General features: G+C 40.6%; 1 protein-coding gene across 4 annotated transcripts in view; it reads left to right on the forward strand.

The window, feature by feature from the left end:
* Positions 1-239: 239 nt before the first annotated feature.
* PHF6 (PHD finger protein 6) overlaps positions 240-13,646 on the forward strand; it is a 46,711-nt gene continuing 33,304 nt past the window's right edge. For 2 of the 4 annotated variants that reach the window (XM_059157150.1, XM_059157153.1), the window contains exons 1-3: positions 240-424; positions 4,354-4,537; positions 4,760-4,861. In XM_059157150.1, coding sequence (XP_059013133.1) covers positions 4,400-4,537; positions 4,760-4,861 — 240 coding nt within the window. In that variant the 5' untranslated portion in view covers positions 240-424; positions 4,354-4,399. The remainder of the gene's footprint in view (positions 425-4,353; positions 4,538-4,759; positions 4,862-13,646) is intronic. The other 2 variants (XM_059157149.1, XM_059157152.1) reach the window with 2 other exon arrangements.

Below are 13,646 nucleotides of genomic sequence, written 5' to 3' on the forward strand. Positions count from 1 at the left end.
GACCCACAGCGATATCTTTGAACCTCTTTCTCTATCTCCTCGGCTCCTGCCCCCAAACACTTGGCTGCGCGGCGGACCGGAGAATAGAAGGTACGCGCGCGAGCAGGAGGCGGAGCTTGCCGCCCCGATCTGTCCTGGGGGGTGGCCTCCGCACATGCGCCGTGGTTCTGAGGCTTCAGTTGCCCGGCCGTGCAGCCAATCGGGGCTCGCGGCGCGCTCGGGACGTATTAACGCTGTGTTGAGTCGTTGCGTGCGAGGGGGGCGACGTAAGGGCGCTCGGCGAGCCCGTCTCTCCTCGAATGAAAGGAAACAACCTCCGGCGACAGAGCCCCGCTCCCAGGCGCTGCCGGAGAACCGACACCGACTTCTTTCTCTTTCCCCTTATTGGCGCTTCTCCGCTGCCGTTCGCCTCCGGGCCCCGCCGGTGAGTCCCCCCGGTAGCTTGGGGCCCCCCATTCTCTGCCCGGCGGGAGAAGACAAGGAGGATGGCGGTGGCCAGGCCGCCGCCCCTGCCCGTTGTTAAGGGGGACTCTTGGTGGTCTCGCTTTATTGTCAAGGACCCCCGAAGCGCCGCTCGTTGAAGGCGCTTGGCGAAGAGGCTGCTGAGAAAAGTGCTTTGGGGGAGCTAAGGGAGAGGTTAGGCTTAAGCCTAGACTTCGGGGGAGGGGGCGCAGCATTTAGGGAGGAAAAAATACTGGGAATTTTTAGTCTTTGCCATCGCTTAGGACATATTTGGGAAGGAGGGAGACTCCCAGTTTGGGAAGCTTAAGAGGAAGAATGGTTAGGATGGCAAGAGGGTTAGCTTTACGGAATGAGAAAAAACTCTGGGGTGGGGGGAATTAGGGGCGAAACTGAGATCTGAAACGGAGACTCTTTGAGGGCGAACTCCTGGGGAAGGAGGGTTAAAGAAAGTGCTGGGATATTTGCCTGGATTCGGGAGGATTGGAAAAGGACGATTAGGGGACCCTGACTTGCCGACCGCAAGGACCTGCTAAAGTGTTTTAGAGGAAGATAGTTTTGCGAGTTGATCTAGCGCTTGATTAGAGGGAGGTCGTGGAGTCTAGTGTGTATTGAGGAATAAATAACGGGGAGAGGACCCGGTACATTATGTGTATCGTCCTTTATTATATGGACGAACAGCACGGCATTCTTCTGAAATTTGTTCGTTTCGATATCCTGCGTGGAAGTTGAAAAATCCTTTATTTTTGAAAACCCTTTTCTTTTCATCGGCTTACTACGTAATATCAGGTCTTATTCCTACAGTTCAAATTCTTTCTTACCCTTGGGTTTGAAACAACTGGAAAATTCCTTCAGTTTCCTTTTGAATAACCGCAAAAAGCAGTGCGAAGCATGTAATAATATCGTGCAACCAAATTCAGGTGCCCTTCCGGTTCATTTCTTATTCGTTTATTTCTCTCCGCTCTAACTTTCCTGACAGAAATACTGCTTCTTTGAGGATCACGTTTATGTATTCTGAACTGTGTATTTCAGCTTGATTGCGTGCGGGATTGTTTGATCTTCCGGAACTGCAGTTTTTGTTTTGTTTTTCTGTGAAAATGGTCTTTCAGATACGAGACATTGAATGAGCTCTCGACTTGGTTCTTCAATGCTCTCCTTGATGTTTCAGGTTATTTCTACCTTGGTTCTTTACAGCATCTTGTAAAATCAGGAACGCATTGATGGCTTCAGCGTAACTAATCGAGCTTTTATATTTTGCCAGATATTTAGATGTTTTTCACGCGGATACCTTTGCTTTTTTATTTCTGCTTTATAACACTGTCCATAATATTCTGTTTCTTTTAAGGAAAAGGTTTCATTGTTGGGCGAAAGCATCAAAGTTTGATCTCTGCATGCGCTGAAAAACCTTTTAGACTGAAATTAAAAGGCCATATTGCTGTGTGGATCATTATGAATCTCTTAATATTGGTCCTTGGAATGCCCTTATTCTCCCTAACTAGAGACCACAAATGAGACAGCATTAGATAAAAATCTGTATTTTTATGATAAAGACATTTTTGTTAGGAGTCATTGTTTCCATGATGTTCCCCACTTCATGTTTCACTAGGAGGCTGTAAAAAATTAGCAAGATATGCACAGATGCATTATTTGAATTTTAGTGGAAAAATCCATTTAGTCATTGTACATTGGGGAAAGTTTTTAATTGGTTTGATGCACTTTTTTTGTGTTTCTGTTCACTTTACCATTTTATACTGATTAAGACACTAGAATATTTTTGAATGTAAAATAAAGCATACCTTTTTTCTCTCTTAGATTTTTGGGTCTTTGATATCTGGAAAAGAAAAATTCTCAAAATTAGGAGGACAAATGTACCTGTTTATAAATTCAAAGAGGCAGAATTCAATAGATAGAATCTGAGGGACACCATTTTCAGGATTAATTTCAAGAATAAAAAGTGCTTTTCTACTCCAGGACTTTTTAAAAAATCTTAAACTGGTTTTATAGCATATGCTAGGATTGAACAGAAATTACACATTAAAGATGTCTGTACATATTAGATTCATTATGTGCCATCCTTTGAAATGGCCAGGGATGACCGGGAGAAATGCTGAATGCATTACAGTGGTTTCAGAGTGCCTACTCTTCATTGCATAGTAGTAAAGAAAGCTAATTTAGAACTCACATAGCAAATTTTAGTGCTATTTGTGAATTTTGGTGTTTCGCATGGTTAATTCTAAAGATTTGGCAGCTATATTCTTGATAAAGCAACTGAACACATATTTGCCTGTACAAATGCAAACACACTTCCCCTTTTGTTTCTTTTGTTTCTCTGTTAATGTCTTTTTTTCTTTAATCCTAAAAGTATTTGCTGCCTGTTTTCAATCAGTTTCATGGTTTATAGCCAGTGCTATGAATACAGTACTGTTGTAAAGTATCCGATGCCATTTGGAAGACCGAGGTATTTAAAATTGTCGATAGCATTAAGAGTTTGTTAAACCCATCAATGCGAAGACTGTAAAGGCCTAGGTATAAATTGATTAAAAAAAAAAAAAAAGAACCGTTTCTTTGTGGCTTCACCTTAAATTGTAATCCCGTGTCTGCATTTTTATATTGTAAAATACTGGCTTGCATCTTCCACCTTCCTGGCATCCGGCAGCTACTGTTCTTGATGGGGAGTAAGTGCCTTTCAGAGAGCTACAAGGTAGCATCAGTGAGTCCAGTTTTCAACATAGTATCATGAAAGCATTTGAGTATACAGAAAAATGGGAAGAATTTCGGGGGATTTTAAGACAAAAATTGGAGATGTTATTGATTGTGTTGTGTGTTGTAGCAGCCTGGATCCAGAACTGCTTAGGTTGGTCGATTTGGGAAAACCACACAAGTCACATCACTGATTTTACACTTGTTTAGATTCTTAAGAATCCCTGTTGAGATTGATGATCTAAATCTGACACCGTCTATGTCAGAGCTTTTCTCCCCCACCCCCTCCTTTTTTTTTGGGGGGGGGGTTTGACTCTGCTACCTATAATTATAACTTGACTAGATTTAAGGGTCATTCAGAAAAATTTTCCTTCCTTTTAGACAATATTGCTAATTTAATGTGGAAGTTACTACATTTAGAGCACCACGGTCAGTTTGTAGCTTTAATTTGATAAGCAGGCTTGTGGAGTAAGCCCCAGAGTCAGATAATATAGCTTGTTAAAAATAAATAATTGGTTCCTAAAGTATGCTTTTTGGAATAGATTGTTATAAGCTTAATTTTTTTCTTTACTCTAAAAAGGACTACAATAGCAAAACTTATTAAGGATGTATATACATGATTTTTTTTTATACTTAAAAATAATTCAGATTTTTTAGAGTAAGTGTTCCAGAGTCACGGTTAAGTGCATTCATTTGTCTTTTGTTGGTTTATCACTATGTGAACTTTAAGGAATTGTGCAATTTTAGAATTCTGTTCACTCTGCATATTGTGTCCTTCTCTTAGAAGTTTCTGCTCTGCTCTTAGATACATAATTCTTTGTCTCCTTGAAGAGGCATCTAGCTATATTTTAAAAATATTTTATATTAATTATGTCAGCAGATGGTTGTTTTAGTATCACACATTGTACATTTTTTTATCGATACACACAGAAATCTTTTTAATTATTTCACATATCCCCTAATTTGGAAGCAGTTTGATTTTCCTGAATTATTTCATTACCTTGTCTTTATGCATACGTTCATTTTTTTCCTTACAGAAGCGTTGTAGGTTTTAATATTAATTTGTCTATACTAAATAGCCATTTAAAAATGCATATGTTAAAACTTAGGTTAAATATTAAACAACTTACATGACTGTGCAAATGGGTATTAAAGTGAAATTAACCATTTTGTTGCCCTTTTTATTCTCTGTAGCATTTCTTGAGGCTTAAAGTGGCATTCTAAAAGCAATTTAAAAATCATGTCAAGCTCAGTTGAACAGAAAAAGGGGCCTACAAGACAGCGCAAATGTGGCTTTTGTAAGTCAAATAGAGACAAGGAATGTGGACAGTTACTAATATCTGAAAACCAGAAGGTGGCAGCACACCATAAGTGCATGGTAAGTATAGGCCGGCAACCAAGACACCTGAAACCATGAGAATCCTGACAATGAATATTTCCGAATACGAAAAAACTCAGTTAAATTTTTTAAGAGATGGTTTCTCATGAATGCTATGCCATTTTTACTAGAAAATTTCCTTGTAAAGTTAACATCTTATTCACTGTTGCACTGCAATTTCTTTAAATGTGAACCTTAATTTTTTTTAAATGTAATTTATAGCTCTTTTCATCTGCTTTGGTATCATCACACTCTGATAACGAAAGTCTTGGTGGATTTTCTATTGAAGATGTCCAAAAGGAAATTAAAAGAGGCACGAAGCTGGTAAGTTGGTATTTCTGCCTCTTGAGAATAAAACTTATTTTAAGCTCATTAAAGAGGAAATTGCTTAGTTTACAGTGTATTGCTTTATTAACATTATGATTTTCAATTGCAGTCTTTTTTTTTTTTTTTTTTCACCCCCTGAACCAGAAATTCCAAGGTTGGGCTTAACTTGTTTACCACGCAACAAAAAAGGAGCGAATCAATATTTATATTATTCAAATTTTTTTTCCTTTTCAAAGAGTCAAAATGTTCTTGGAGGCTGTGTTGACTCAAAAAAACAAGCAGTTTGCTTAATTTGAATATATCGTGTGTTGAATTCTTCATTCAAAATTTTCATGAACCAGATGCTTTTTCATCTTCTCTCATAAAGTCATTGTGGTCATCATGAATGAGGATGACCCTGCCCTTTCAGCAGGAATATGTTAGCACTTGCTGTATTGGACTGTGGTTCAGCTATATAACCCCGCATTTATAACTTAGTATCACTTTTGACGGATTTCACTCTTTGTCTGAAGCTCTGTTACACTGAATGGTCCTGTAATTGTTTTCTACCAGCAACCAGGTGGGCAGGATACTATGTTGCTCTGTTGGAAAAGTAACCTCATCTCAGTTGGCCTTTGTGATCCATTATGGTTTACTTCGAAACACGTCTCTTCATTTGGTTATTATTTTTCCCTTTGAACCCTTTGTTGAAATTATGTCTGCAAATGTGCCTTCAGTTGCTTCACTATTAAGTGCTGCATTATTTTAAAGGTGGGCTTGGCAGAACACAAAGCTGTGTTCTTCAGCGCTGGATGATCTCCTGTTTCACAAAGAATTTGAGGAGCAGAGAGCTAGGAACTGTCATGTCGATGACCAGGAATAACCTATTTTTTTTGAAGTTGTCAGTCTGATAGTAGCAGGGAAAAAAAAGCAAATGAAGAAGTTCAAGGATTTGAGACTGGCTTTAGGATAAATAGTCTAAAACCCTAGAATCAGTATTGGCACAAATGGGAATTCAGAGGCCAGTTTTTGTGGTAGTGAGACCTTAACTGAAAGTATTTCTCCCCTCCACCCCCAAAACTGTAGTAACTATAGAATGCTTCATTTTTTTTTTTTTTTGAATGCTTCGTTTTTTTAGTGTGATTTTTATTTGGTGGTTTCAGAATTCTTCCATGTTTTTATGGCTTGCTGATTTTTGAGAACCAGAGCAGTATGTTTTTATTTCCTAGTCCTTAAAAACAAATTCAGAGGTAAAGAAAGAATACTACTTACCAGAAAGTGGTTGTACTGTAAACCTCATCACCCCATTATTTATTCCCTGGCATTATGCATATGCCTGGAAATGCGTCTACATCCTGAGTCGTTAGCATTTTTGTCACTTGGCATGGCTGCTCTGGTCCAAACGGGAGCAGTTTTGGTCTCTGATGTTACTTATTATTAACGAACGCAGTGCCTGGTTTTACATGAAGCAGCGGTGTACATCTGGCAGCATTGGTAAATCCAGCGGGCATTTCATTTATTTGGATGTGTTTGTGAAGACAGCATCAGAACATTGTACAAGCTTCACTAATATAAATTGTTTTGATTAATTTTTAATGGTATGGTGGGGGGAATTCATTTTTCCCCAAGTGTAGTGAGTTATAAAGAATTAAGTTTGTCCCTTGATCTAGAAAGTGGAAGAACATTGGAGGTGCAGACCACAAGCTATAGTAAGTAACAGACTTGGATGTGACTCCTAGCTCTGTCGCTGACTAGCTGGAAGACCCCAGGCAAGTCATCTACTTCTCTGCGCCATGTTTTTCCTCCCCTGCTAAAAAGACAGGACTTGTCTCACAGGGCTGTTGTGAGAATTACAAGAGAGGCTGGACAGGACTTAGCATGGTGCCTAGCACGTGGTTAGGACTTGATAAATGCTAGCTACCACTGTAGTTATTGTTTATAGATAATAATATCCTGCTGATGTCACTGTAGGCTAATGAAAAGCATGCTGGGCTGGGAAAGTCATGAGGCTTTTTTTTTTTTTTTTAAATAACTCTGCTAATGACACATTATGTAACTTTAGCTAGGTCGTTAACTTATTTGTCTTTTTGCCAGTGGTAAACAGATAATGCTGTATCACCACTTATTAAACAGCGATGTCCCTTGGCTAACCAGTTCTATAAAAGACAGAGTGAGTTACCCTAGGAAAGGTGTTTTAAAAAGCTGTTTTGAGGCTATGGGCACCTAGTAGTAAGGAATAGGGTCAAAAGGAAAGAACTCTTGAGCCTAGTACGTAGTTTTGCTTCTTTCCCTTCTCCCAGCTGTCAGAATTTAAATCAGTTACATAGGGGATAGGGCTAGAGCAGCATTCATATATTTAACTTTGACTTCTAGGTGAAAAGTAGGTCATGAATACCTGTCGAAAATAAACAGGAGTGCTGGTCCCCGGGTGCTTTCAAGTCAGGTTCCAGGCTATACCTGGTGTTGGCTTAAGATAGGTGCCCACTCGCCCCAAAGAAAAATAAAGAGAAATGAGACTGGGGCTTGTGGTGAAGGTGTTTAGGTAACCAGATGGGTCAGAGTCTTGAGAGAGTGAGAGGTCACAGAACAGGAGGTACAGGTATATGGTTTCTGTCTTCTTACTGCCACAGGCAGTTTTCGGAGGTTTTCGTGTCAGTCGCAAAGATCAGGGGAGGAAAGTTATTCTGTGTGAGGAAATTCATCTCTTTTGCATTACCTTTGAGCTCCAAGATGGACTGGGAAGAATTTGCCAGGGTACTAAGGATTTTATCATTTGAGTCTTTGTTTTTGCAGTTAAGACAGATACGTATTTTTCCAGAATGGTTTCCAGTTTCTTCTGCAGCCATATGGAGACGCCACATCTGTACCATCTACTCTTAATTCTCCAGCCATCTAGCCAAGAAACGCGAATTTCCAAGTAAAATTATATGAATCATCGTCACCGTTTTCATTTTCTTTAAGGAGATACTTGGGAAGAGTATATTTGAAGAACATACTCTTTCTGGATGAAGCTAGGTGGTGAAATCATTAGCAGTATCTACGCTGGATAATAGTTACTGTTGGAAGTGGTAACTGTCAGATGTATCACTCTGAGAACAGGAGTTCAGAGGCCGTTTGGTTCACCTTCCCCACCCCCTATGCAAGGTTGCCTCCAAGCCAACCAACATAAGATTTTCATCTCTGCTATTCTTAAATATATCCAGAGGTGGTGATTCTACCCAAGCAGCTTAAATCATGACCGTAATTACATGACACTCTTCAGAATTGAGAAATTCGTCCTTCTTTATAATTTAATTATCTTGCTTAATTTAAGCCATTAATTCTAGGTCTCTCTCCTTCCATTAAAGGCAAGATTTGGGTTTTTTCTTTAATAAAACTGGAAAATCTTTCATATACTTGATGAGTATACTCAGGTCACTCCTAAGCTTTCCCCTTTTTGGACTAAATTTTATAGGTCTAAAGAAATCCTCTGAACATTTTTCCTGCCCCCCCCCCCCCAATAGTAGAAATAGCTAACATTTACTGAACACTTAATATGGTGGCAAAGTACTTTAAATACAGGATTCTTTACAATCCTGACCATCATAATGTGAGATGGGAAGTTTTAATTCTCCCTTTAGGGATGAGGAAGCTGAGGCCGGCAACTTAAGCTGACTAAGGTCCTATTACTAGTAAGTGGCAGAGCTGCCATTCGACTTCAGGGCCAGTGAACTGCCCAGCTAGAATCTTGATTACCCCAGGTTATACTAGACTGCCTTTTAAGCTACCCAACCCCAAATCAGATTTTAAACAAATGTAAATATTAGAGCTTAGTAGTTTTTTTAAACAAATATGGAAATACTACTGGATTTAGGGTATAATATGGCACCTTTTCATATGTATTAATAGCATTGTTTTTAGGACAGAAATCTTATATAGGTACTAGGTAAGAATATTCTGATTCTTCGCTACCCTCAAGATATTTTTTGTGGCCCCTAAAAATGGGAAGACCAATTTGACATGGTTCCAGTGGAGTGCTGGGTGCCCTATAGAAATGGGGTATCTAATTTTGAGAGTTTATGATTTAAATATTGGGTATGCCATGAATCTGTGTATATGACAATTCATAGATACAACTTTTTCTTCTGTGTGGGAGGAGGCTTGCCTATTTAGGTAAGACTGCTTCCTAGAGATGGTGAAGTTTAAAAAAAAGGGGAGGGGGGTGAGTCCAGAAAATAGGTTAATACTAGAGTGGGTCACTGAGACCTGCAGTAATGGAATCGAGTTGAGTAAGGTCGGATAATGGCAGGTTCTTTAAACCGTAGGCAGGAGTTTCACCTTGGGTAGGTGGGGGTGGGGATGGGCAAAGCAGTTTTCAGGAGAAAAGGGATGTACAGTAGTCACTGCGGAGAATGAAATAATCATGGTAGCGTGTTTGTCTGCTGTACATTGATGTCCTGCAGCAGCGTCTTAAAACTCAGCCTCTCTGAACCATTATTCATCATCTGCCCTGCCCTGAACCCTGAGTCTTTTTCAGAATCCTTTACCTTCAACTCTTCCTTCTTACATATCTGTCACACTGGTTCTCCTTCTGGGATGTCTCTGCTATCTTTTCTTTTCTTTTTCTTTTTCTTTTTTTTTTTTTAAGATTTTATTTATTTATTTGACAAAGATCACAAGTAGGGAGAGAGGAGGAAGCAGGCTCCCTGCTGAGCAGAGAGCCTGATGTGGGGATCGATCCCAGGACCCGGGGATCATGACCTGAGCTGAAGGCAGAGGCTTAACCCACTGAGCCACCCAGGCGCGCATCTGCCATCTTTTCTTTTGCAGGGCTATCCTGTGCCTAGTCCTCCTTTTCCCATCCTTCCAACATACTGCTGCTAACTACTGGATCTCTACTTCCCTGACTTCGAACTTTTACTGATGCCTTCATGTATACAAAATCATACCCAGAGGCTGCCCTTCAGAAGTCATAACTTACCCTTTCCATCCTTGATCTGATTCTCTCTCCTCTTGGTTTCCCAGACATCCTCGGTGTGTCCCTACTGCTGTGCACATACTGACATTATTCATCCTCGCTGTTTCTTAGCTGCCTCTCAGTTCTGTTTTTGACTTCAGCTCAAACTTCACCTCTGTCATAGAAGTTTTTAAAAAAATTGTTTTTATTTATTTGAGAGAGACAGAGATCACAAGTAGGCAGAGAAGCAGGCAGAGAGAAAGGGGGAAGCAGGCTCCCCGCCGAGCAGAGAGCCTGATGCGGGCCTCAATCCCAGGACCCTGAGATCATGACCTGAGCTGAAGGCAGAGGCTTAACCCACTGAGCCACCAGGCGCCCTGTTGTAGAGTTTAACATCACATGCATTGTGTTTGTTGCATGTGTGCAAGCCTTTCTTCCCCACTATATTCTGGTCTCTGGGAGGGTAGAGACTTCTTTCGGCCTAGCATAGGAGTAAGTGGGGATAACGCTTGGAAGACACTTGGCACAGCCCTTGGTGTCTCATTAGCATTCTGATAAATAGATGGGCACTCACTGATTGTTGGATTTGAGGAGAGAAGAGCTTCAGTTGGATAACAGTGGGAAACCTTAATAACGGGCTAGGTGTAGATTGGCCAGGGAAGTAATGGTAGAGCATAAAATGCCTCTTTTCTGGTTAATCAGTGCTCTGGTGGTTTGCATCTCTAGTGGTTTGAAAAGGAAGGGGAGAAATCTAGTGGGAAACGTGCTACTGGTTATTTTTTCAGGACAGTGGAGAGCTGTATATGCCTCAGCCAGGACCGTTTGCATGTTTCTTCAACATTCCCTGACCCAGTGTGGTATTATTTTTGTTGTTTCCTTAGGCATGGAATTTGTCACGCCCTTGTCCTAGAGTCTAAAATTCATCTCTCTGTCCATTTGTCAGTTATTTAATTTAGTGCCTACTTTGTACCAAGCATCATGTGAGACACTTCAGTAGGTGCCACTATGAATACATACAGTTTAGCCTTAGGAGTATGTAGAGAATGCCACGGGAGAGCTGGGATAAAGGACCATCAGTAACTCTACTTGAGAAGTCAGAAGGCTTCATAGAAAGTGACACTTGAAATGTGTTCCAGGGGGAAAGTGATGCCGTAGAAGTCAGAGGGGGAAGAGTTTCAAGGAGGAGGAAGTGGGCAAAAGTATTAGGTAAGTATTAAATGCCAGTGCTATTTAAAGTAGAGTGAATAGCTCATTTAGCATTCAGTAAGGGCAAAATGGAGTGCCCACAGTGCATAGAATGCTCCGACTGTTTACTGCATACAGAGAAGCGGAAGATGCCAGGTGATTGGTCAGTGGTGCTACTAACCCTTGGAGCACTGGTCCTGAACCAACTGTGAAATCTGAGTGGGCCGTGCAGGGGATTGCAGGCATATATTTTTTGAGAAAGGTTCCCAAAGGATTTTTTAAAAGATTTTATTTATTTGAGAGAGAGAGAGATCCCAGGACCCCAGGATCATGACCTGAGCCAAAGGCAGACACTTCACCAACTAAGCCTCCCAGGCGCTCTGCCTCCCACCCCTGCAAATGATTTCTGGTGAACACTTTTGGTTATGGACCATTGCCTCAGGAGAGGGGTTGGCAAACTTTGTGTCCAGGGCCAGATTATAAATATTTAAGAATTTGCCAGCTATATTATCTCAGTTTCAGTCACAGGCAATACTCAAAGAAATGAGCATGTCTGTGTTCCAATAAAACATTATTTACAGAAATGGCTGGTGAGCTGGATTGGACTTACAGGAACCCTGTCCAAGAGTATTTTTGTGGAAAAACAGGTAAATTCCTCCTGCAGATTTGTTCACTGGCCTTATTGTCATCTGTGCAACTAAGTGTAAATCCATCATGAGCGTATTTCTCTAAGTGTGTATTTTTTTTATAAAGCTCAGATTATGGCATGCGGATTAATTTTAATGCGTGCAAATATTTTACCTGTCATTTATATTAAAATGAATTTTGCTTTTCTTTGGAGACGGTTAAGGAGAATGAATATAAGGCGAAAGAGAAACTTCAAGTCCAATGATGGAGAAAATCAGGTCTTTGACTATTACTGAATAAGTTAATTTTTTTCCCCTTTGCCTTTATTAAATACTTCTTTGTAACTGTGAATACTGTAAATTTATGTCATTACATAACTAGTTCTCATTTATTTGTGCTAATGGAGGAGAACCCAAACCAGTAATGTAAAATAATGTTTGTCTGGTTTGGGGGGATGTCTTGGTACTTACTTGAACATGGATGTGTATTTGACGTTCTTCCCCGATTAAGGATAGCAGGCAGCATGTTTAGAGTTCAGAGTAGCCTCAGCCTGAAAGACCTACCCCTGAGAACAGCCTGAACCTATTGATCTGTGCCCAGAAAAACTCGGTCTGAATGTTTTCAGGTGGAAACAAAAAAATACCCTTCAAAAGCTACAGTAAGAGAACTTAAATTTCTCATTAGTGATGACTCATAAAGTATGAGTATGGAGTATGTGATATTCACAGCAAGGTCAGGGGACTAGGTTAAGGAAGAACTCGACAGGCTTACTTAGTTCATGGCCCTCCGGTTCTGAAAAGATTTCTGAACTGATTTGTTCAATAGCAGCTTAGATTTAGTCTGTTACTCTAGTAAAAGCTTAGATTTAGCCTGTTACTCTAGTAAAAAAAAAAAAGTACTTTTCAGTAGCCCTGATTTTTAGAAGCACTTGGGATTTAAGGTCCTACCCTATCAGGTGTGTTTTTTTCTGATGACTTTGATGACTTTCAGATGTCATTTTTGCTTTCTAGCTTTCCATTTAGACCTAATTATTATGCAGAGTTTCTTATTATTGATAATGTGAAGTTTGTGTTTTTATAAGACCCTCTTGAAAACACTGGACTATTTTTTTCAGTTGTAGCTCTAGCAGAAATCAGAAACAGTCCTGAGTTCATGTTCCTCCCCACCACGCAGTGCTATTCCTTTTAGGAATTTTTTTAAAAACATTTTATTTATTTATTTGAGAGAGAGAGAGAGAGCACAGAGGCAGAGGGAGAAGCAGACTCCCCTGGGATCAGGGAGCCCAACATGGGGCTCGATCCTAGGACCCCGAGATCAGGACTTGAGCCAAAGGCAGACGCTTAACTGCCCGAGCCACCCAGGCACCCCATAGGAATTTTTCTTAAGATTTATTTATCCATTTTTAGAGAGAGACAGAGAGAGAGAGAGCAGAAGGAGGAGTGAGGAGAGCAGAGGGAGAGAATCTCAAGCGGACTCTGCTTTGAGTGTGGAGCCTGGTGCAGGGCTCGATCCCATGACCCTGAGATCATGACCTGAGCCAAAATCAAGGGTTGGTCGCTCAACTAACTGAGCCACCAGGCGCTTCTTTTTAGGAATTTATAACCAGTAAATCAGACAGCTGTCACTTAACCAGATAATTCAGAGGTCACTGAACTTTCTAACCATACTGGATAGGCGAGGGATTCCATTGCTTTACTTAAAGCAGTGACCCTGGAGTTTAGGAGCATTTTTTAGGCAGCTTGGAAAACTTACCCCAACTGCCTTGTCCCATGTTTTTACTGGAGGTAGTAATTATCTGTTACTGAAAACAGCAGACACCGGTGTAAGGTGAACTGACCCAAGTGCTCTTGGGATGTTTTCTTTGCCTACAGGTCTCATTTTGGAACCTCTTCTGCGTTCTCGTAGGTTTATAGCCCTTTCTTAGGAGCAGATGTCAAGAGTAGTAACTACTTGGCCGTGAGTATTTATATCTGTACGGTGGTGATCAGTCCCTGATACACATGGTCTATACGCAGCAGTTAAGCTGGGCACAGCTGTCTTAGCAAGCCCTTTGTC

Source organism: Mustela lutreola, chromosome X (assembly GCF_030435805.1).
Source record: "Mustela lutreola isolate mMusLut2 chromosome X, mMusLut2.pri, whole genome shotgun sequence".
NCBI lineage: Eukaryota > Metazoa > Chordata > Mammalia > Carnivora > Mustelidae > Mustela > Mustela lutreola.